Raw genomic sequence first — 25,340 nt, forward strand, 5'->3', positions numbered from 1 at the left:
CTGTAGCTGCCGGTCACTTGACGTTTGTAAAGTAGATTTACTGAACACATTCACACTACTTTCACTGGTCTCATCAGACATCACAAGTGTGGCTTTTTTTTGTTCACCTTTACAGCACTTCATCTGGCAGTAATGCATGGTCGTCTGAACAATATTCGCTGTCTTTTAACAGAATGTAATGTTGATGCAGAGGCACTAAATTTGAGGTAAGCAGTGATTACGAGCATTTGTGGTACCTTTAATTTAACACGACTGTCATCGATTTCCCATTGGCGCTTTCATTTCGGTTGTTCTGCTCTGTTATAGGAGCAGGACAACGAAAGTGACGGCAGTGCCAGATCCATCTCACGATTTACACCAGTGGCGCCCCGGAGGGCCCCACTGAATATAGTGGGGTTTCCATTGTGGTGTCTTTTATGTTACCGGACAAAATAAAGCTGCATGCTGTGCAATTTTGTCTGACGTTTTTGAGTTGCTCCAAGGTAGATGTGAACAGAGCCTAGATTTGAAGTTCATGTTGCCCGCAATGCCATTTAGTGTGGTCCATGGCACACTGAATGTATACATACTAGCCATCATGTCTGAAAAATGTTTTAACAAAGACTTTTAATGTTGCTCATGACAATAAATTTGATTGCAGCTTTTATGTTATTCTGAGCGTGTTTGAAATTTGAGCAACGTTATGGGCTTATCTTAAAAGGGCATTGAGTCAGGGCCTAGCAAAGGTTGAGGCTGTCTATTGCCTGTGCCTCTACTAGTACCTTTGCTGGTGCATCAGTATATGATTTTTCCACAGAAATCCCCTCATTTAAGTATTCCAACAAAGATAATAAGGGACATTTATTAAACTAATTATGCCACTATTGTGGCGTAAAAAGTCGCACATTATATAGCACGCCATATGTGCGCAATAATTTGCAACTTTTTAGGCTTCTCGCCACTTTTCCGAAGTAGTGAGAAAAGGGTGGGCTTAGTGCAACCCACCGTATTTACTATAACTTTCGCCAGAAAGTGGCGTAAGTTATAGCTGAAGTGTACGCCAGCCTGTAGCTGGCATAGACTTCAGTTTCTGGCACACAGCGCGACAGAGATGCGCCTGATTTGTTAAGAGGCTTCTGCGCATCTCACGCCAGTGAAGAGAGATCAGGACTGGCAAATGGATGCGCCAGTCTTGATATACAGTCATGTGAAAAAATTAGGACACCCTTTGAAAGCATGTGGTTTTTTGTAACATTTTTAATAAATGGTTATTTCATCTCCGTTTCAACAATACAGAGAGATTAAAGTAATCCGACTAAACAAAGAAAACTGAAGAAAAGTCTTTTCAAGATCTTCTGTAAATGTCATTCTACAAAAATGCCTATTCTAACTGAGGAAAAAGATAGGACACCCTCACATGTATTCCCTCTTAAATTGGCTCAGATCTCACACAGGTATATCACACCAGGTGCACATAATTAGTAGATCGTTACTCTGCATGTTGAATGAGGCTTGCCCTATTTAAACCTCAGACATTTAGTTTGGTGTGCTCCTGACTGTTGAAGTGAGAGTGAGCACCATGGTGAGAGCAAAAGAGCTGTCAGAGGACTTCAGAAAAAAGATTGTAGCAGCCTATGAGTCTGGGAAGGGATTTAAAAAGATCTCAAAAGATTTTGAAATCAGCCATTCCACTGTCCGGAAGATAGTCTACAAGTGGAGGGCTTTCAAAACAACTGCCAACATGCCCAGGACTGGTCGCCCCAGCAAGTTCACCCCAAGAGCAGACCGCAAGATGCTAAAAGAGGTATCCAAAAACCCTAAAGTGTCATCTCGAGAACTACAGCAGGCTCTGGCTACTGTTGATGTAGAAGTACATGCCTCTACAATCAGAAAGAGACTGTACAAGTTTAACTTGCATGGGAGGTGTGCAAGGAGGAAACCTTTGCTTTCCAAGAGAAACATCGAGGCCAGACTGACATTTGCCAGCGATAAAGTTGACAAAGACCAGGACTTCTGGAATAATGTTCTTTGGACAGATGAGTCCAAAATTGAATTATTTGGACACAACAGCAGAGGACATGTTTGGCGTAAACCAAACACAGCATTCCAAGAAAAGAACCTCATACCAACTGTGAAGCATGGAGGTGGAAGTGTCATGGTTTGGGGCTGCTTTGCTGCAGCAGGACCTGGTCAGCTCACCATCATAGAATCCACGATGAATTCTACTGTGTATCAGAAGGTGCTTGAAGAACATGTGAGACCATCAGTTAGAAAATTAAAGCTGAAGCGGAACTGGACCATGCAACATGACAATGACCCAAAACATACTAGTAAATCAACCAAAGATTGGCTGAAAAAGAAGAAATGGAGAGTCCTGGAATGGCCAAGTCAAAGTCCAGATTTGAATCCCATTGAGATGCTGTGGGGTGACTTGAAAAGGGCTGTACGTGCAAGAAACCCCTCAAACATCTCACAGCTGAAAAAGTTCTGCATTGAGGAGTGGGGTAAAATTTCCTCAGACCGATGTCGAAGACTGGTAGATGGCTACAAGAACCGTCTCACTGCAGTTATTTCAGCCAAAGGAGGTAACACTCGCTATTAGGGGCAAGGGTGTCCTATCTTTTTCCTCAGTTAGAATAGGCATTTTTGTAGAATGACATTTACAGAAGATCTTGAAAAGACTTTTCTTCAGTTTTCTTTGTTTAGTCGGATTACTTTAATCTCTCTGTATTGTTGAAACGGAGATGAAATAACCATTTATTAAAAATGTTACAAAAAACCACATGCTTTCAAAGGGTGTCCTAATTTTTTCACAAGACTGTATCTCCTCCATTGTCTATAATGCACCATCCTGTACCTTATATCATTTTAGAAAGATGTGTGCAGTACTTTGGCTAAGAAATAATATGACACTCTTGTAGTAACCTTTATTATTTCTGTTTTCCTTAAAGGGGTTGTCTGCTTTTTACTATCTATGACCTATCCTTACAGATTGCTAGGGGTCCAATTCCCAGCACCATTGCTGATCAGCTGTTTGAGGAGAAGGCAGTGCTCCTATGGGCGTTGCCTTCTCTGCTCTGTTTACCTGATCGCCACAGGTGTAATTACAAGTATTGAGTCCCCATTTACTTCTGTGGGATGGCTCTGTAGTATTCACTTGAACAGACAGAGCCATCCCATAGAAGTGAATGGGGACGCCATACAGGTAATTGCATCTTCTCACCACTGCAATTGCTGCGGCGAGCAGGTAAACAGAGGCGAGAAGACAGCGCTCGTTTGAGAGCTGCCTTCTCTTCAAACAGCTGATCGATGGGAGTTCTGGGAGTCGGACACCCAGCGATCTGGTATTGATCTGGTACCTAACCTATCCATCAATCGTAAAAAGCGGACACCCCCTTTTTAATGGAGAACTATCAGAAATGCCAAGCCTATTGCTAGGCTCTGAGCACAGGATTTCCTGGCCAGGTGTGGTTTAGCTTATCCCCACACACGCTCTCCCTTAACCACACAGACATCCACATCAGTGCACAGTCACCTACACAGACATCAAAGCACGCACTATCTTAGCTGTATATTGACCTTCCCAGACATCTACTTTTTATTTTTTTATTTCTACTGTCAATAAAGTTGGATTTATATAGGTTGTGAATTACAACTTATAAATGCTTACAAATTACAGTTTTCATTGTCCTGTCTTCCAACTTAACGGGGTCATCCCATGACATCTTATTCCCTGGATCACTAGAACGAGGGACTCTGTTCTCTGTTTTATTGGCGCGACAGACGCACATGCATGTTTGCCTCTGCCTTGAAATCTGTAGGGCTGCCACATATAGCGAGCACTTTTACCAGCATTTGGATAGAGCTGAATGTATCGGCAGACACATGGAACACGTTCTAGTGATCGGCGGGAGGCCCCAGCAGTCGGTTGGGCTGTTATCTCTGTGGACCTTTAAATATATCTCTGAATATCTAACAAAAAACCTATTCATTTTGACAGGGGCCAATCGCCAATGCATATTTTGGGGCAGTATGGAAAGGAAAATGCAGCTGCTATCTTTGAACTCTTCCTGGAATGTATGCCAGAATATCCCCTTGATAAACCAGATTCAGAAGGAAACACAGGTGATTACATTGTTGCCGATGGTTCTTTCCCTCAATCCTAGAAAATAATATTATCTCTGCATGCAGTGTCTTTAGGGCTGTATTAGACCTGGAGATAGTCGGGCAGATCATCGCTAACAAGCATTTGTGGGAACTGCCTGTGTAATAGTGCCGCTGATGAACGAGCAAACAGGTTAGGCTACTTTCACACTGGCGTTTTGGTTTCCATTTGTGAGATCCGTTCAGGGCTCTCACAAGCAGACCAAAAAGGATCCGTTTTGCCCTAATGCATTCTTAATGGAAAAGGATCCACTTAGAATTATCAGTTTGCCTCCGTTCCGTCTCCATTCTGCTTTGGAGGCGGACACCAAAACGCTGCTTGCAGCGTTTTGGTGTCCGTCTGACGAAACTGAGCCAAATTCTGACACACAATGTAAGTCAATGGGAACGGATCCGTTTTCTATGAATCAATCTGGCACAATTGAAAACTGATCCGTCTCCCATTGACTTTCAATGGTGGTCAAGACGTCTGATGGTGATCCGTCTTGGCTATATTAAAGATAATACAAACGGATCCGTTCTGAACGGATGCAGACGGTTGTATTATCTGAACAGATCCATCTGTGTAGATCCATGACTGATCCGCACCAAACGCGAATGTGAAAGTAGCCTTATAATCACATACCAGCCTGTGTCTGATTATAACACCAATACCCCCACTCAGCCCCCTTCCCCATTAGTTAGTGAGTGTGCATGGAATAGGGATCAGCAACCTTCAGTGAAACTAAACTCCCAGCATGCACATGTACTTGGCTGTTCTTGTAACTCCCATAGAAGTGAAAGGAGGATTCTTGGAGTTGTAGTTTCAGAACAGCTGGAGTGCCAGAGGTTGCTTATCCCTGGCTTGGAAGAAGGGAGAGCGGAGGTGTCAGTGATCAAAGTTATAATCAGACACAGGCCAAAATCGCACAAACTGATCTTTGTGATTACAGCTCTTGGTGGGGGTCCCAGCAGAACGACCCCCACCAATCAGTTACTGGAATACAACTTTTTTAAAAATTGTCTTCAGAAAATGGTCTATTGTTTAAATCACATTTTTATGTTAAACGTTTTTTATTTTTAATGTTATTTTATTTATTTATTTTCTTCCAAGTCAATTAGAGATGAGCGAATTTGCGCTTATGAATTTCTGCTTAGAGATGAGCGAATTTCCATTTTGCAGCCCATAGACTTCTATTATGACGGAATGCCTCTAACAACCACGTTATGGTCCGTGGTGACGGACTCCATATCACAATTTACCTTTTACCAACAAACGAAGTGTGAATGAATTTCAAAATATGAGATTCGCTCTCTAATGTCAATATTTATATAAAAATGTTTTTATATAATCCTGCAATTTTCACACTGGTCACTAGGCCTAAAATACAGTATGTTAAGACTTTCTGTATTTTGAGAGCAGCTACATGGGCCATAGACACAATGGACAGGAGCTGATCCTATTGACTTGTATGGAATAGTTTTCTAGGCATGCTCCATGACCTGTGCAGGAGGAAGGGAGCTGATAAGCTGTGATATCACTTATTGTTAATGGTGGATCCTGTGTTATCTTTATAGAGCTGTTACTTGTCATTGTAAATTCTGCCTGTTGTGATAAAGAGATAACTACTGAAAAGGGACCTGTACAGGAAAGCACAACCTATTATTAGAACTAGTGGCCAGTGTGAAAATTGCAGGATTATGTAAACATTTTTTAAATATAGATAGTGAACTGAAACATTTTGAAAAAACTTGCCAAAAATATTTTAAACTTAATGTGTCATTGGAAAATGAGCTATTGTTTAAATCACATATTTTTTTATTTATTTTTTTAAAGTCAGCAGCATCACTAGGAATATTAAGAGGGAATGTGCAAACCTTACGGAGCAGCCTTCTGCCTCATATACTGATTCTTCAGTGCAGAAATATTTTTACATTTATAGTTCTTTCCTCTTGTAGAGATAGAACTCAAGGGACTTTTAGGAAATGGCTACATTAGATATGCATATTCATTATCAACCTCTCATCCTGGCTTTATGACTTCTCTTTCTAGTTCTTCTCTTGGCCTACATGAAAGGTAACGCCAATATCTGCCGAGCCATTGTGAAAGCAGGAGCCAGACTCGGAGTGAACAACAACCAAGGGATCAACATATTTAACTATCAAGTTGCTACAAAACAGCTTCTTTTTAGACTTCTAGGCAAGTTACTCTAATGCAATGGAAAAACGATTCATATATAATATCTCTTTAACTTATGGTAGGATTTGCATAAAGTTACCAAAGTTCCTTTCCATTTTCAGACATGTTAACTCAAGAACCTCCATGGTGCGATGGTTCCAATTGCTATGAGTGTGCTGCCAAGTTTGGCGTTACAACACGAAAGCACCACTGGTAAGATGGATAACTTTTTTACATAATAGTAATCATAATTTAATGTTTAGGTAGAAGGTCAACAATAACTGAAGTTTTACTGCAGCTACGGTTCACATAATTGTGTTCCTTGGTAATGTTTGTCTGCGCCTGTCAAGTTCATGCTTTGTTTTCTCTCTTCCTACAGTCGACATTGTGGACGACTCCTGTGTCATAAATGCTCAACAAAGGAGATTCCCATTATCAAGTTTGACTTGAATAAACCAGTTCGAGTTTGCAACATATGCTTTGATGTTTTGACTCTGGGTGGAGTGTCTTAGTATACTTGGCGGCATAATCTTGCTACATGAAGAATGGCAGCTTAAAAGGCTGTTGGGTTGAGTTGCAGATGTTTGCACTTCATCATGGACGAAGGACCATATTATGATATATTACAGTATAAACAATTTGATTGTACATGTATAGGCTTTGCTAGATACTAACTGGACTCCTTTTTAAGTCAAGTGCAAAATATCTACTGGTTTGGGAAAATACGACGTTGATCTGACCGTATGGTCTGAGGATCAATGCATCATGTCAAAAGTCTCTTCTCTGTCCTCAAGAGCTTTTCAGACTACCACTAATTTCCATGATCTTAAAATGTCTTCTGCCTGTAAAATACGTGCTGTGTCCTCCCATAATCCGTGGGTGAATATACAAGAGGAACTTTTTTTGTAATACAGGGTTCAGTTTGAGGAAAGCCAATAAAATTGTGGCCTTAAAATTATAAGCTGTAAAACCAACATGATGATGAAATCTTCATAGCACCTTCCCCATTTAGTATGCCCATCTCATGAAATAGAAACTGGTTTCGCCATCCTTATTACCAACTAATCAGAGGCCTCTATAATTTTGTCATTACCGATCCTGATAATTTCATTGTACTTCTCACACACTTGCACAATGTCTCTCATTTCCTCATAATACAAGTGTTCCATGTAATAGATTTAAACACTAACATGTCATAAGAAAAAAATCATTTGTTATAGAAATTAAATATCCAAGCTACATGGACATATGATGTATGTTTTGTATTTCTTTAACAGAAAAATGAGAATATTTGTGTTGAATCTCCCTTTTGCAGAAAAGGGTCAATTAAAGGGCTTGGACAATTGCCCATGGTATTTTTCAAATTGACGTAAACAGTAATGTATGCTCCATGACTGTATACTGTCCCTCAGCTGTCCTAATAGGGCCTTTCTTAGGGCATCTGGGGGACAGTATGGAGCGTTTATGGCATTTTGAGAAATTCCAGGGGAATTTGGCCAACCCCTTTAATGGCTGACAGATATGATAGCCGTCTTACAGTACTGTGCAAAGGTTTTAGGCAGGTGTGGAGAAAAGAATGCAGGACCCACTGCAAATAAAAGCCTATTCTTGTCTGCAAAAGAGACAAGAATAGTACAGGTTCTATCATTTGTGGCCTGGCCACCACCGTGTGTTGTTCATTTGTTTTGCAGACCCACAAAAATTAATGGGGTCTGTGTGCGATCCACAAAATATTTGGGCAAATAAGCCAGTTTTCCATTACACCAGTGTGTTGTTGTTTTTTTAGAACACACTGAATAAAGAAAACTCACTAAGAGCTTCTTTTAGACGTGTGGTTAAAACAACATATAAATCCATGCAATTGTGATGCAGTTGTTGTTTTTCAAGTGCACTGAAGTCATGGCAAAAACCGCATGCGTTTTTTTTATTTACCGACGCGGTTTTAATAACTAACCACACTGTCTGAATACACCCTTACAATAAAAGCACCCACATAACCAACAAAAAACACAAATTCAGTTCCTACATGTGTGGATCAGGTCTAGATGTAGAGCCTCCAGTTCCAGCAATCTGCTGTTGTTTCTACCCTGGTTTCTGTATGCAGTTGGATTGCCACTTATGTACATATGGGCTCATTCACCCAATATACGGGCCCCGGCCGTGTGAATCACGGATGCAGACCCATTGACCGCAGCACAGGCACGGGGAGCCTACGGTTGTGTGAATGAGCCCTAAATCAATAATAGAAGATATAATTGGTTGTTTCAGCAAAGACCTCACAGAGATGGGAGAGGCCTGGCACTGTTTTGGCCTACACTAGCTTCATATAAAAGGGATGTGCGCCCAGAATCTAGCTCACACCGTCACTTCACCTGTATGAAGCCCCATCAATACTAATTACTAATGTTACCGAGCATTACAATTTCCCTTGTATACCTGTGAACAGGTTATAAGAAAAAATAAAAAAAAAGGGATTTCTGCTCACCCACCGTCCTCCTTCGCCGTGCACGGATCCCGGACCAGGAATAAATGAAAACAGTAGAAAACATAAATAAATCCAGGAGCAGGCTCAGGATAAAATCCAATTTCTTTATTTCTTCATTATAAAATTCATAGGCTGACCAGGCAGGCAAGGTCTACGCTTTTCGACTGTATGTCTTAAGATGTACAGTCAAAACGCATAGCCCTTGCCTGTCTGGTCAGCCTATGAATGTTATAATAAAGAAGTAAAAAATAAAAATGTACATCAAAATGTATAAAATATCTGAATATAAAAGTGCAACCCAAAAAAAACCTCAAAATGTTTGTTTTTTTACATGGCAAAAAAAAAAAAAAAGCCACAAAATTGTGTGAAGGAAGAGTAGGGTTCTAGCTCTTCTCTTCGCTGAGGAATCCATCTTATAAACTATAGCATTTAGCATGTTGCAAATATCAGCCAGTTAGGATTATAGGTATATCATTTATTCTTTAAGCCAGCACCAGTCAAACAGAGGGTTGCAGTCTTTATATTCCTTTAGAGATGCATTGTCTAGATCTCCCCGATCATGGTGTTCTTTAGAGTCTGGATTTTCTGATGGGGGACCATTAGTCCTGACGCACACACAACGATATCCATCATATCCAGCTAGATACAATTTTCTGGGGACACCAACCCAATCTCTTTTTATTCCACCACTACAAAGACAAAGAAAGAATAATGGGTCAGTTACAAATAAGGGATTCTACAAATACACATAGTCCATCTACCTCAGATTTTTTTATTTTTTTCAACATGGTAACTTTTCAATTAACGGGTTTGTCTTAAATCTTTTATATATAGGGGAGGGGCATACCTATAGGGAAAGCGGAGGAAGCGGCTGCTGTGGGGCCCAAACTCAGAAGACGGCCACCCAGAAACAGGACTAAAAGATTTTATTGTCAGGGCCCCTCAACAGTATTAGGCCTCTTTCACACTACAGTATGGCTATTTCAGCGTTTTGCGGTCCGTTTTTCACAGATCCGTTGTTTCGTTTTTTGTTTCCGGTCTGTTTTTCCGTATGGCATATACAGTAATTACATAGAAAAAAATTGGGCTAGGCATAACATTTTCAATAGATGGTTCCGCAAAAACAGAACGGATACGGAAGACATACAGATGCGGATCCGCAAAAAATGGAAGCCGCCCATGTGCCTTCCGCAATGAACGGACTGGGCGGCCCATCGTAGACATGCCTATTCTTGTCCGCAAAATGGACAAGAATAAGACATGCTATACTTTTTTTTGTGGGGCCTCGGAACAGAGCAACAGATGTGGACAGCACACAGAGTGCTGTCCGCATCTTTTGCGGCCCCATTGAAGTGAATGGGTCCGCACCCGAGCCGCAAAACAGCAGCTCGGATGCGGACCCGAAAAACGGTCGTGTGCATGAGGCCTAAGGGAGCCTTCACATGTGGCAGACTTTGTTCTGCGACTGAAAATCAGTTCCAGTCATTTGAATGGGGTTGTTCTGGTGGGGAGCACATCAATTTCTGCAAACCTCATTCAGATGAATGCAACTGATTTTCAGTCAAAAGTTAATGATCTGTAACCAAATGTGCCATGTATGAGAGCTCCCTAAGACTCCATTTAACCACCTCAGCCCCCAGTGCTTAAACACCCTGAAAGACCAGGCCACTTTTTACACTTCTGACCTACACTACTTTCACCGTTTATTGCTCGGTCATGCAACTTACCACCCAAATGAATTTTACCTCCTTTTCTTCTCACTAATAGAGCTTTCATTTGGTGGTATTTCATTGCTGCTGACATTTTTACTTTTTTTGTTATTAATCGAAATTTAACGATTTTTTTGCAAAAAAATGACATTTTTCACTTTCAGTTGTAAAATTTTGCAAAAAAAACGACATCCATATAGAAATTTTGCTCTAAATTTATAGTTCTACATGTCTTTGATAAAAAAAAAATGTTTGGGTAGAAAAAAAATGGTTTGGGTAAAAGTTATAGCGTTTACAAACTATGGTACAAAAATGTGAATTTCCGCTTTTTGAAGCAGCTCTGACTTTCTGAGCACCTGTCATGTTTCCTGAGGTTCTACAATGCCCAGACAGTACAAACACCCCACAAATGACCCCATTTCTGAAAGTACACACCCTAAGGTATTCGCTGATGGGCATAGTGAGTTCATAGAACTTTTTATTTTTTGTCACAAGTTAGCGGAAAATGATGATTTTTTTTTTTTTTTTTTTTTTTCTTACAAAGTCTCATATTCCACTAACTTGTGACAAAAAATAAAAAGTTCTATGAACTCACTATGCCCATCAGCGAATACCTTGGGGTCTCTTCTTTCCAAAATGGGGTCACTTGTGGGGTAGTTATACTGCCCTGGCATTCTAGGGGCCCAAATGTGTGGTAAGGAGTTTGAAATCAAATTCAGTAAAAAATGACCTGTGAAATCCGAAAGGTGCTCTTTGGAATATGGGCCCCTTTGCCCACCTAGGCTGCAAAAAAGTGTCACACATCTGGTATCCCCGTACTCAGGAGAAGTTGAGGAATGTGTTTTGGGGTGTCTTTTTACATATACCCATGCTGGGTGAGATAAATATCTTGGTCAAATGACAACTTTGTATAAAAAAATGGGAAAAGTTGTCTTTTGCCAAGATATTTCTCTCACCCAGCATGGGTATATATAAAATGACACCCCAAAACACATTCCCCACCTTCTCCTGAGTACGGAGATACCAGATGTGTGACACTTTTTTGCAGCCTAGGTGGGCAAAGGGGCCCATATTCCAAAGAGCACCTTTCGGATTTCACTCGTCATTTTTTACTGAATTTGATTTCAAACTCCTTACCACACATTCGGGCCCCTAGAATGCCAGGGCAGTATAACTACCCCACAAGTGACCCCATTTTGGAAAGAAGAGAACCCAAGGTATTCCGTGAGGGGCATGGCGAGTTCCTAGAATTTTTTATTTTTTGTCACAAGTTAGTGGAAAATGATGATTTTTTTTTTTTTTTTTTTTTTCATACAAAGTCTCATATTCCACTAACTTGTGACAAAAAATAAAAACTTCCATGAACTCACTATGCCCATCAGCGAATACCTTGGGGTCTCTTCTTTCCAAAATGGGGTCACTTGTGGGGTAGTTATACTGCCCTGGTATTCTAGGGGCCCAAATGTGTGGTAAGGAGTTTGAAATCAAATTCAGTAAAAATTGACCTGTGAAATCCGAAAGGTGCTCTTTGGAATATGGGCCCCTTTGCCCACCTAGGCTGCAAAAAAGTGTCACACATCTGGTATCCCCGTACTCAGGAGAAGTTGAGGAATGTGTTTTGGGGTGTCTTTTTACATATACCCATGCTGGGTGAGATAAATATCTTGGTCAAATGACAACTTTGTATAAAAAAATGGGAAAAGTTGTCTTTTGCCAAGATATTTCTCTCACCCAGCATGGGTATATATAAAATGACACCCCAAAACACATTCCCCACCTTCTCCTGAGTACGGAGATACCAGATGTGTGACACTTTTTTGCAGCCTAGGTGGGCAAAGGGGCCCATATTCCAAAGAGCACCTTTCGGATTTCACTCGTCATTTTTTACTGAATTTGATTTCAAACTCCTTACCACACATTTGGGCCCCTAGAATGCCAGGGCAGTATAACTACCCCACAAGTGACCCCATTTTGGAAAGAAGAGACCCCAAGGTATTCGCTGATGGGCATAGTGAGTTCATGGAAGTTTTTATTTTTTGTCACAAGTTAGTGGAATATGAGACTTTGTATGAAAAAAAAAAAAAAAAAAAAAATCATCATTTTCCACTAACTTGTGACAAAAAATAAAAAATTCTAGGAACTCGCCATGCCCCTCACAGAATACCTTGGGGTGTCTTCTTTCCAAGTAGGTAAATGACCTGTGAAATCTGAAAGGTGCTCTTTGGAATGTGGGCCCCTTTGCCCACCTAGGCTGCAAAAAAGTGTCACACATCTGGTATCTCCGTACTCAGGAGAAGGTGGGGAATGTGTTTTGCGGTGTCATTTTACATATACCCATGCTGGGTGAGATAAATATCTTGGCAAAAGACAACTTTTCCCATTTTTTTTATACAAAGTTGGCATTTGACCAAGATATTTATCTCACCCAGCATGGGTATATGTAAAATGACACCCCAAAACATATTCCCCAACTTCTGCTGAATACGGAGATACCACATGTGTGACACTTTTTTGCAGCCTAGGTGGGCAAAGGGGCCCAAATTCCTTTTAGGAGGGCATTTTTAGACATTTGGATACCAGACTTCTTCTCACGCTTTGGGGCCCCTAAAATGCCAGGGCAGTATAAATACCCCACATGTGACCCCATTTTGGAAAGAAGACACCCCAAGGTATTCAATGAGGGGCATGGCGAGTTCATAGAAAAAAAATAATTTTGGCACAAGTTAGCGGAAATTGATTTTTTTGATTTTGTTCTCACAAAGTCTCCCTTTCCGCTAACTTGGGACAAAAATTTCAATCTTTCATGGACTCAATATGCCCCTCAGCGAATACCTTGGGGTGTCTTCTTTCCAAAATGGTGTTATTTGTGGGGTGTTTGTACTGCCCTGGCATTTGAGGGTCTCCACAATCATTACATGTATGCCCAGCATTAGGAGTTTCTGCTATTCTCCTTATATTGAGCATACGGGTAATGAGATTTTTTTTTTCCGTTCAGCCTCTGGGCTGAAAGAAAAAAATGAACGGCACAGATTTCTTCATTCGCATCGATCAATGTGGATGAAAAAATCTCTGCCAAAAAAAAAAAAAGGAGGGGAAAGGCGTCTGCCAGGACATAGGAGCTCCGCCCAACATCCATACCCACTTCAGCTCGTATGCCCTGGCAAACCAGATTTCTCCATTCACATCAATCGATGTGGATGAATAAATCATTGCCGGGATTTTTTTTTTTATATATACAAAGTGTTTGCCAAAGTATATGAACACCGCCACCTCCTCAGCTCATATGCCTCGGCAAACATATCTTTTACTGCAGAGGAGAAATCCCGTCTTGCAGCGCCGCATACACCGACTTGCGTGTAATCTGACAGCAGCGCAATGCTTCTGTCAGAATGCACATCAGTGCTGCAGCTAGTCGATCGGTTGGTCCACCTGAAAGGTAAAAAAAACAAAACAAAAAAGAAAAAACCAGGCCGCAACGCAATAAATTTATTAACTGTTGAACAGAACATAGAAACTTTTTTTTAACTTTTTTAACTGAACGTTTAACTTTTTTACTTACCGGTAATTTTTTTTTTGTTTAGTTTTTTTTACCTTTATAGAACAAACCTCTCCTTCCCCATGGGACAATGTGCAAAGCGCAAATTGCCCAAAGATGTGGCGAAGTACATTATGCACTTTATCCCAGGTGAAAGGAGAGGTTTGCAGCAGCTGTGAGTAAAAGGGCCCTAATAGCCCTGTGTGCCTGTCCTGTGAGATGCAATCCCTATGCTAGGTGTACCTGTGTGTGGTACTTCCGGAAACACTCACCAAAGCATAGGGCAGGGTGGTCAGGACAGTCAGGACAGAAATAGCGGGTGTCACGCCTTATTCCACTCCTGCTACAGACACGACATTTTTTTCGGGGTGGCGGTTGGGTTGAGGTACCAGCAACGACACTGGGGAAATGTCGCTCGTGTAGACGGCTAACTACACTGGTGGATGGGGCCACGGAACCTCCTGGGTAAAGGAGGTTCTCGATGATCTCTTCCTGGAATTTGAGGAAAGATCGTGTTCTCCCAGCCTTACTGTAGAGAACAAAACTATTGTACAGCGCCAATTGAATTAAATATACAGACACCTTCTTATACCAGCGTCTGGTTCTGCGGGAAACTAAATAGGGAGCCAACATCTGGTCATTGAAGTCCACCCCTCCCATGAGCGCATTATAGTCGTGGACTGAGAGGGGCTTTTCAATGACACGGGTTGCCCTTTCAATTTGGATTGTCGTGTCTGTGTGAATGGAGGAGAGCATGTAAACGTCACGCTTGTCTCTCCATTTCACCGCGAGCAGTTCTTCGTTACACAAGGCAGCCCTCTCCCCCCTTGCAAGACGGGTGGTTACAAGCCGTTGGGGGAAGCCCACGCGACTAGTTCGCGCGGTGCCACAGGCGCAAATCCGTTCTAGAAACAAATGCCTAAAGAGGGCCACACTTGTGTAGAAATTGTCCACATAAAGATGGTACCCCTTGCCGAATAAGGGTGACACCAAGTCCCAGACTGTCTTCCCACTGCTCCCCAGGTAGTCAGGGCAACCGACCGGCTCCAGGGTCTGATCTTTTCCCTCATAGATCCGAAATTTGTGGGTATAGCCTGTGGCCCTTTCACAGAGCTTATACAATTTGACCCCATACCGGGCACGCTTGCTTGGGATGTATTGTTTGAAGCCAAGGCGCCCGGTAAAATGTATTAGGGACTCGTCTACGCAGATGTTTTGCTCAGGGGTATACAAATCTGCAAATTTCTGGTTGAAATGGTCTATGAGGGGCCGAATTTTGTGGAGCCGGTCAAAAGCTGGGTGGCCTCTGGGACGGGAGGTGGTGTTGTCGCTAAAATGCAGAAAACGTAGGATGGTCTCAAATCGTGTCCTGGACATAGCAGCAGAGAACATGGGCATGTGATGAATTGGGTTCGTGGACCAATATGACCGCAATTCATGCTTTTTAGTTAGACCCATGTTGAGGAGAAGGCCCAAAAAAATTTTAATTTCGGAAACTTGGACTGGTTTCCACCGGAAAGACTGGGCATAAGAGCTTCCCGGGTTGGCGGATATAAATTGTGTGGCATACCGATTTGTTTCTGCCACGACTAAGTCCAAGAGCTCCGCAGTCAAGAACAGCTCAAAAAATCCCAGGGCCGAACCGATTTGAGCCGTCTCAACCCGAACTCCAGACTGGGCGGTGAAAGGGGGAACTACAGGTGCGGCTGAAGTTGGTGACTGCCAATCAGGGTTTGCCAGCACCTCAGGGATTCTAGGGGCTCTACGGGCCTGTCTGCGCGGTGGCTGCGACGGGGTAACTAGTGCACGTGCCACCGTACCAGCTTCAACTGCCCTTCTGGTGCTCGCCACGTCACCATGTTGTACGGCAGTGCTGGTACTAGGTCCAGGAAGGGCTGCGCTGCTGGTGTATGCCTCACCACGTGATCCGGCAGCGACAGCCCCACTCTGCTGCTCTTGAAACGGATCCTGCGTAACCTGTGGTCTAGCGACACGGGGCCGGGTACGCCTGGTGCTGCCAGGGACCTCCACCTCCTCGTCCGAACTTTGGGTCAGAGAGCCACTGCTTTCCACAGGTTCATATTCTGACCCGCTAGATTCATCAGATGAGGGTTCCCACTCCTCATCCGACTGGGTCAGAATCCTGTAGGCCTCTTCAGAAGAATACCCCCTGTTTGACATTTGGACTACTAAATTTAGGGGTATTCCCTGAGACTACCCAAGAAAAAAAGCAAACCTGTCTTACAAAGGGGAGGCTAGCGAAGTACCGGAGGCTGCTGCGGTTGATAAAAAATATCAAAACTGATTTTTTTATCGCCGCAGTGCTTGTAAAGTGAATGTGCAGTGATCAAAAAACAAAATTTTTTTTGTCACTGCGGTGGGGCGGGCGTGGGTGAACGCACGTGTGGGCGACCGATCAGGCCTGATCGGGCAAACACTGCGTTTTGGGTGGAGGGCGAACTAAAGTGACACTAATACTATTATAGATCTGACCGTGATCAGTTTTGATCACTTACAGATACTATAAAAGTACAAATGCTGATTAGCGATACGCTAATCAGCGAATAAAAGTGACTGCGGTGCGGTGGGCTGGGCGCTAACTGACGCTAACTACCTAACCAAGGGGCCTAAACTATCCCTAAAACCTAACAGCCAATACTAGTGAAAAAAAAAAAGTGACAGTTTACACTGATCACTTTTTTTCCTTTCAATAGTGATTGACAGGGGCGATCAAAGGGGTGATCAAAGGGTTAATTGGGGTGCAGGGGGGTGATCTGGGGCTAAAGTGTGGTGTTGGTGCTACTCACTGTGAAGTCTGCTCCTGTGCTGGATCCAACCGACGAAAAGGACCAGCACAGGAGCAGAGAAGCCATATAACAGATCATATTTACTAATATGATCTGTTATCTGGCTTCTGATTCGATTTTTTGAAAATCGCCAGCCTGCCAGCCAATGATCGTTGCTGGCAGGCTGGTGACGAAATACTTCTTTAACTTTTGCCGGCCCGCGATGCGCATGCGCGGGCCGGCAATGCACGAAATCTCGCGTCTCGCGAGAGGACGCACCGGCGCGTCCACCCAGAACAACAGGACCGCCGCAAAGACGCAATCCTGCGTACGGCGGTCCTGAGGTGGTTAAACACTGGGGCATATTTATCAGGGGAGTACAGGTGTATCAGGTGCAAACGACACTACAAAACGGACATGTTACCGATTTGACCACGTCATACAGTTTGCAGCCGTTGTTATGCTCTGTTCTCATCACGTTCAGAGCCCACATTGGGCATATAGCCAGAAAAAGCATAAGGTGTAAAGGCAAACATATCCATAGGGTCCCATACACTCAACTGAGGCAAAAACGGTGTCCTCTTGGCCTCCATGATATCAGTTTACTTTTATATACCAGTATTTTTTTCTGGTAAAGAATAGTGTAGTAGATTATGGGTAGGTATGGGTTTTTCTAAGAATGGGAGCCTATTATTGATGTATCATGTATGTCCATACAGTGAGATATGAAGCAGTCTTCCTTTGTAAGTATTTGCCCAGAGATCCTCCCAACATGTACCTCTGACTGGCTCCAAATCTGATGCAAATAGAGCCTTATGCACACGGCCGTGGCCGTATTGCGGCCCGCAAACAGTTGAATGGGTCTCGAACCGTCCCAGCCGCCGCACAGACGTTGCCTGTGCATTGGGGACCGCAAATTGCGGTCCCCAATGCACGGAACAGCCGCACAACGACCATGTGCATGAGGCCTTAGACAAATACTCACCTATTTTTGGAACACCACACTTTGCTGGCCCCAGAGCTAAATTCTGAGTTACATGGTGGGAATTGCTTATTCTCTTCATGTCTCTGCTCTTTTAACTTTAACCCAACGTCAATGACTGTTAAAGCATCTTCTAAAGCTTTGGTAGGATCTCCATCTTCATCATAAAAGTGTCCTATGAGTTTACCTTATAAAAAGAAAGAAGTAAAATAAGTGCTTCTAAATATATACACTGCTCAAAAAAAAAAAGGGAACACTTAAACAACACAATGTAACTCCAAGTCAATCACACTTCTGTGAAATCAAACTGTCCACTTAGGAAGCAACACTGAGTGTCAATCAATTTCACATGCTGTTGTGCAAATGGGATAGACAACAGGTGGAAATTATAGGCAATTAGCAAGACACCCCCAATAAAGGAGTGGTTCTGCAGGTGGTGACCACAGATCACTTCTCAGTTCCTATGCTTCCTGGCTGATGTTTTGGTCACTTTTGAATGCTGGCGGTGCTTTCACTCTAGTGGTAGCATGAGACGGAGTCTACAACCCACACAAGTGGCTCAGGTAGTGCAGCTTATCCAGGATGGCACATCAATGCGAGCTGTGGCAAGAAGGTTTGCCGTGTCTGTGAACGTAGTGTCCAGAGCATGGAGGCGCTATCAGGAGACGTGGAGGAGGCCGTAGGAGGGCAACAACCCAGCAGCAGGACTGCTACCTCCGCCTTTGTGCAAGGAGGAACAGGAGGAGCACTGCCAGAGCCCTGCAAAATGACCTCCAGCAGGCCACAAATTTGCATGTGTCTGCTCAAACTGTCAGAAACAGACTCCATGAGGGTGATATGAGGGCCCGACGTCCACAGGTGGGGGTTGTGCTTACAGCCCAACACCGTGCAGGACGTTTGGATTTTCCAGAGAACACCAATATTGGCAAATTCGCCACTGGCGCCCTGTGCTCTTCACAGATGAAAGCAGGTTCACACTGAGCACATGTGACAGAGTCTTGAGACGCCGTTCTTTAATTTTGAGGGTGACTCCAAATCCAGACCTCCATGGGTTGAAAAATTTGATTTCCATTTTTTAATTTTTGTGTGATTTTGTTGTCAGCACATTCAACTATGTAAAAAACAAATTATTTCAGAAGAATATTAAATTAATTCAGATCTAGGATGTGTTATTTTTGTGTTCCCTTTATTTTTTTGAGCAGTGTATTTGTATCTGTGAGCTGGTAACTCATGGACCATCAATATAGTCCAATATAACCTTATTATCAGGACAAAAGTCTCATACTGGGGACACTGTCCCACCAAAAACATACCAACCGCGAGATAATTCTTCTGGTAAAAGCTGAGCCAGTTGTTGAGGTGTAACATCTGTGTTGGGGAGAGTTCGGACACATCATCTACTAGGCCAGCATCTGTGAAGTCTCCAGTCACGTAGGCTCGGGAGGCATCCTTTGCTGTGCATAAGATAAATCAATAGTCGTTTTACACAAATCACTAAGCCTGCCTCCTTTGTTAGCGTAAATTAAAAAAGAAAAAAAAAAAAAAAAGTGCCTTCAAATGTTTACATGTTCTGGCCACGGTGCGGATTTTGCTGCAGTTTTCTGGCATGGCATTAAAAATGCCTTGATTTTCAAAAACCATAGCAAAACAAGTGTGCGAGTGCAGCCTTGGTAAATGTTGGTCATTCAATACCACCTTTGTACATCCGTATGCAATAAGCTCCCCCTAAGGCCCCTTTCAGACGAGCGTGTCCGGATGCATTCAGTGAGAACTGCGCAATTTCGCAAACAAAGCCATTCAGTTTTGTTTGCGATCACGTTCAGTTTTTATGGCGCGGGTGCAATGCAATTCACTGCGTTTTGCATGCGCGTGTTAAAAAACGGAATGTTTACAAACAACATCTCTTAGCAACCATCCGTAAAAAAAAAAAAAAAGGCATCCCATCCGCACTTGCTTGCGGATGCGATTTTCAGGCAGCCCATTCACTTCTATGGGGTCAGCGTTGCATGGGGGGGGAAAAAAAATAAACCGCAGAATATAGAACATGCTGAGATTTTCACGCAACGCAAAAGTAATGCGTCAAAACTACCGCTCATGTACACAGACCCATTTAAATTAATGGGTCCGGATTCCGTTCGCATCACGCATTGCACCCGCGCGGAATTCTCACTCGTGTGAAAGGGGGCCTAAGGGTAGCGGCACCAGGCATCCAGATGCAGCATCATTTACACTATACACTGCTTACTCTAGTTTAGGAGGTGTTTTGGAGCTGACTGATTCCCATTAAAAAGGGGTTTTCCAAGATCGGTGGGGTCAGACGCCCAACACTCCTGTGAGTGCCGCGGCCTTCTCACTGCTTAACAAGCACAGTGCTGTAAATCGTATAGCAGATGCTTGGTATTGCATTCACTTGAATGGGGCTGAGTTGCTTCTAGGCCATATGACCAACGAAAGTGTCGTTACTGGCATAGGAAAAGCAGGGAGAAGGCTGCTGTGCTACTGAGGGTGCTGCTGCCTTCTTGAACGGCGAGGGTCCTTTTAAACAAGATATAGATAGATAGATAGATATATTCCCCCACAGAGCAATTGTGAATTAAATATTTTCACAATTTTTTTATATACATGTCGGATAACCCTTTAGGTTGTCGGACATATATAAAAAAATATTTGCATTGATGGCTTCATTTGGAGCCTCTACTACTAATCAAATTAGATTTGATGGTATGAATGCTGCTATTCTTCCTGTCAAAATGGGCACAAGTGGTGAACAGAGCCTAAGGATGTCTGGACACGTGGCAGATCTTGTTGCAGAAAATTTCGGCAACTGAAAAATCAGTTCTGCAACTAGATCTGCCGCAGGTGAAGGCACCCTAAGGCCGCTTTCAGACGAGCGAGTGTCACACTCCGGACTCTCAGCGCAGCACCCGGCTTGAACTTCCAGCACTGCCTGGGTCACATAGCATTACATTGATCTACAGTTCTGGAATGTATTGTATAACACGGACAGCATTATGTCAGTGTTAGGGCTCATGCACACAACCTTATTTTCTTTTCGTGTTCGTTACTTTTTTTGCGGAACCTTTCACTTTAATGGGTCCGCAAAAACACTGGAAATTAATCAGTTTGCATTCCGTATGTCCGCTTGGCCGTTCCGCAAAAAAGTAGTGCTTGTCCTATTATTGTCCGCAAATCACGATCCGTGGCTCCATTCAAGTCAATAGATCCACAAAAAATACAGAATGAATACGGAACACATCTGTATGTCATCCATATTTTGCGGATCCATGCCCACTTTGCCCATGTGTTTACTGTTTGCAAACATTACAGTAATGATAAACTTCCTGTTTCCGTTTGTGATCCGCAAAAAAACGGATCGCATACGGAAACCATATGGATATGTTTTGTGGCATAACGGAACGGATGCAGCCACAAAAAAAAACAAAAAACTCAAATACGGAACAACGGATCCGTTAAAAACGGACTGCAAAACTACAACGGTCGTGTGCATGAGCCCTTATCCAGTACATTCCAGACCTTAGAGTCTAAGGGTTACATAGCATCATAAATCAATATAATGTTATGCGACCCCCAGGGCTGTGGAGTCGGTAGATAAATGCTCCGACTCCTCAGTTTTTGGTACTTCCGACTCAGACTCCTCTGTATTTAATATGCAAATGTATTTTATACATTCCTTGAAGGAAAGAAAGGCAACATACGGCTGTTCCACCAAGTTCTTCTAAGCTCTTATAGCAGAGAGAGGTAGTTGGGCAGAAGCTGCTGCCTTCTCCGTTGTGTGCTGATCTTCTGCTGAAGATAGGGCAGTGGGGGGATCCAGGAAGGGGCATTTATTGTAACACACGATTTCCCTATAGAATCCCATAGTCATGTTTAAAGTTTACGCTAACAATCTGAGTTTACAAGTTTTTATAGCCTTAGCTGAATGACAGCAGTTTTTCAAATGGTTTACAGCTTCAGTCTTGAACATAGTTTATAAGGCCGAAAAAAGACATTTGTCCATCGAGTTCGGCCTGTTATCCTGCAAGTTGATCCAGAGAAAGGCAAAAAACAAACAAAAAAAACAAAAAACTATTGACTACCCATTCCCTTCAGTTATACAAGTGTCTCTAGTCCTGCAAAAAACATATTTACCTAATCAGTTATCAGTGAGAAGCTAGGTTAACCATGGGCCTGTAACAGCGGAACACAACGCAATGGAAAGTATTGCCGCTCCTTAACTGTGCGTTGCGTGCCATATAGTGAAGCATATGAAAAGCATGCTTCTTCATGGTCACTTAACGTGTTCGTTTTGCGGTAACGTGACGCACTGCATGCATTGGCCTTTATTCTTACAGTAGAGAAGTACCGTATTTTTCGCAAAAGTGGGGGGAAAATAGCAGTGCGTCTTATGGGGCGAATGCTGCGACCGTCCGGTGAATAGTCTGAGAGGGAGGAGGGGCTGGGGGCCGGCATCTGTTTCTGTAATGGCAGCGGGGCCCGGTGCAGTCACTGTATTCTACTACACCGGGCCCCGCTCACTGTAGTATACGGTGATCATATCTAACTTGTGGGTATTGTTAAAGTATTCTAATCATCTTAAATCTAGCGCTGTACTACTTACTACTAACTTCTTGGCAGTCAGGAGGCCGGGTGGGCGCTCGTAGCGTAGCTCACTACGTCACGCGCCTGCTCCGCCCACTTTATGAATGAAGCAGGCACCGGGCCCCGCTGCCATTACAGAAACAGATGCCGGCCCACATTCACTACACAGGGACACTGTTATGGGGGGGATCTGTGGATGACACATAAGATAAGATGCTATATATGTGTCATCCACAGATGCCCCAACAATGATCCCCCATAACAGTGCCACCCACAGATGCCCCCATAACAGTGTCATCCACAGACCACCATTAGTTCAAAACCCACCAAAAGCACACCTTTTGGTTCAAAATATTATTTTTCTTATTTCCCTCCTCAAAAACCTAGGTGCGTCTTATAGGGCAAAAAATACGGTAATTAATTATGACTTTGTGAATTGGGACATTTAAACTTGCTTTTTTTATTCCAATATAAATCTAGTAGGACTCTGAGTCGGTTCATTTTTTGCTGACTCCAGGTACCCGAAATTGCCTCCAACTCCACTGACCTGGCGACCCCGGCAGTGCTGGGAGTTCAGTCCGGGTTCCCTGCTGCAAGTCCACAGCGAGACACTCGCTCTTCTGAAAGGGGCCTAAGGATACAAATAGAAAATCCGCACAGCTTTCCGTGCATTTTTGCCAGAGCTCACTTTTGCATTGAAAAGGGTGAAATCCACACACACGTTGCAACACGAAGGTGCTGCGGTCAAGTACTGCTTGGCCGTAGGAGGGAGCCGCAGTGGGCTCTAACTAAACTAATTAGGACCACACTGTTTAGTTGGCCTGCATTGTTAATTGCTGCCCAGCACCCACAATACTGTATGGCCATTAACAATGCAGACCGATTAATCAGCGCAATCCTAATTCTGGGCGTTGTAGTTTCAGAACAGCTGGAGTGCCTTGCTGATCCCTGACCTATAGACATTGACTCCCAGTAGTGACAATAATGCCTCCCACGCCATGTTACAGGCAGACTGCACCCATATAACCAGTGATGAGGTCTGCTACCTGCAAAGAAGCTGTAGGAGCCCCCAGGCCCGTAGTGCTGTATTCCCTTCTGCACATCAAACACCCGGCCCAGCACAGCCAGGTACAAGCCGGGGCTGCCCTGCCCCCCATGGTATCTGGACAGCTCCTCCTGGCTCAGCAGCCGCCCTTCCTTCACCTTGCACTGCTCTGGAAAGATAGAGCTCAACCCGGGGACCTCAGGGAAGGACCATGGATCCGTCCGCAGGACTAGCACTGCCGCCAGGCACACAGCAGCGGCTGCCAGGTATCCGAGCATGGGCACTGCATGGAAGCCTCTCCTCCCAGGGCCAATGCAGCTCCTTCCGGGAGCCTCCGGAGATTATTTATAGGGGAGGACACACATTCCGTGCTATTTCACTGCCCTCTAGTGGTGACAGTGTGAATTACAGCCGGCTCACTACATGCGCACATTCACCACTGCAATTAGACGGGGTTTCTGCCATAACTGAAGAGAAGGCGCAGAGGAAGTGACGCAGAAGAAGTGCACCTCTGACTACAAAGGTTGTGTCTCCCGCCATAAGTTTCACAGTGACAGCAGGAGACACAGGCAATACCAGATACCATACCAATGGTCACCAGATAACCATACACCACAAGAATCCCCTCCTACTTAAAGGGGTATTCCCATCACAATGATCACTGTTAAATCTCTTAATGATTTGACAGTGATCATTTTTCTAAATACATTTTATTACCCAATTCCCACCCTTTTTGAGAAAATAAGTCCCCTCTTACCTGATGTCTTTCGTCTCCCCTGGTTACGGCCACCTCTCCTGTCGAATCCCGCCGGGCCGCGCTTGCGCATAAGACTGAAGATTCTCTCCCGGCCGCGCATGTGCCATGATGACTTCTTCCTGGCCAGTATAGTACAGAGCCGCGAACACGCACTATACAGGCCAGGAATAAGTCACCATGGCGCATGCGCGGTGGTGTGCGCGTTCAGGACATTGCGCGGCCCGGCCGGGAAAAAAACTTCAGTCTTCTGCGCAAGCGCGGCCTGGCCGGGATAAGACGTCAATCAAGCACCGCCAAATCCAGGAAGTGAACTTCTCGCTGGACGAAGGTAAGTATGAAAACTGAAGATGGGAATACCCCTTTAAGGGAATGTTCACACACAACAGATTTTGAAATCCACCTACAAAATTCAGAGCAGAATCTGTTTTTAAAGTTATTCGTAAACATTTTTTTTTTTTTAACCACCGCGTGTTTACTTCAATAAAAAACTGCGTTTCAGCTTGCAGTTTCTTGTGCGCAGAAAATGTGTGGACATATACGACACTGTTTATATCAGCTTCCCATTCACTGCAGATTCTGCGCCAAGATAGAGCTCTCTTCTTTTTTACACTTGGAAAAAAAACTCTTGTGCTGCCACCCATTGAAATGGATAAGAGGCTGTTTAGAGGCTTTTTTGGCATGTAAAACAGTGCCCTCTAAAGGGGTATTCTGTTTGACAAGTTATCCCCTAGATCAGTGGTGGCGAACCTATGGCACAGGTGCTAGAGGCGGTACTCAGAGCCCTCTCTGTGGGCATCCACACCGTGTAAAACGTCTATAGTGTACCAATATGCCTTAGGCCCCTTTCACACGAGCGAGTATTCCGCGCGGATGCGATGCGTGAGGTGAACGCATTGCACCCGCACTGAATACCGACCCATTCATTTCTATGGGGCTGTCCACATGAGCGGTGATTTTCACCCATCACTTGTAAGCAAGTGCGGATGCGTTGCGATTTTCACTCACGGTTGCTAGGAGACGATCGGGATGGAGACCCGATCATTATTATTTTCCCTTATAACATGGTTATAAGGGAAAATAATAGCATTCTGAATACAGAATGCATAGTAAAACATCGCTGGAGGGGTTAAAAAAAAAGAAA

The 25,340-nt window shown here is 43.6% G+C and overlaps 2 protein-coding genes across 4 annotated transcripts in view; one reads left to right on the forward strand and one right to left on the reverse strand.

Moving 5' to 3' along the window:
- The window catches only part of ANKFY1 (ankyrin repeat and FYVE domain containing 1), a 57,589-nt gene extending 50,043 nt beyond the window's left edge, over positions 1 to 7,546 (forward strand). Inside the window, exons 21-25 of the mRNA XM_040424846.1 lie at positions 116 to 206; positions 3,980 to 4,104; positions 6,176 to 6,322; positions 6,424 to 6,514; positions 6,681 to 7,546. Of these exons, the coding sequence (XP_040280780.1) occupies positions 116 to 206; positions 3,980 to 4,104; positions 6,176 to 6,322; positions 6,424 to 6,514; positions 6,681 to 6,813 (587 nt within the window). The 3' untranslated portion in view covers positions 6,814 to 7,546. The remainder of the gene's footprint in view (positions 1 to 115; positions 207 to 3,979; positions 4,105 to 6,175; positions 6,323 to 6,423; positions 6,515 to 6,680) is intronic.
- Positions 7,547 to 9,182: 1,636 nt separating this feature from the next.
- On the reverse strand, positions 9,183 to 23,787 carry LOC120995573 (neuferricin). 3 transcript variants are annotated; one of them, XM_040424849.1, is made up of 5 exons: positions 23,601 to 23,787; positions 22,963 to 23,028; positions 19,112 to 19,253; positions 17,802 to 17,985; positions 9,183 to 9,475 (listed from the first exon to the last, which is right to left on the reverse strand). In XM_040424849.1, exons 1-5 carry the CDS (start codon positions 23,718 to 23,720, stop codon positions 9,262 to 9,264), a joined length of 726 nt encoding a protein of 241 aa, XP_040280783.1. In that variant the 5' UTR covers positions 23,721 to 23,787; the 3' UTR covers positions 9,183 to 9,261. The 3 variants fall into 3 exon arrangements, with proteins under 3 accessions (XP_040280783.1, XP_040280784.1, XP_040280782.1); XM_040424850.1 differs by lacking the exon at positions 23,601 to 23,787 and adding an exon at positions 23,444 to 23,574; XM_040424848.1 differs by lacking the exon at positions 22,963 to 23,028 and having other exon boundaries at positions 9,190 to 9,475; positions 19,112 to 19,252; positions 23,444 to 23,786.
- Positions 23,788 to 25,340: the final 1,553 nt, after the last annotated feature.

The sequence above is a fragment of the Bufo bufo genome, chromosome 3, assembly GCF_905171765.1.
Source record: "Bufo bufo chromosome 3, aBufBuf1.1, whole genome shotgun sequence".
Lineage (NCBI taxonomy): Eukaryota > Metazoa > Chordata > Amphibia > Anura > Bufonidae > Bufo > Bufo bufo.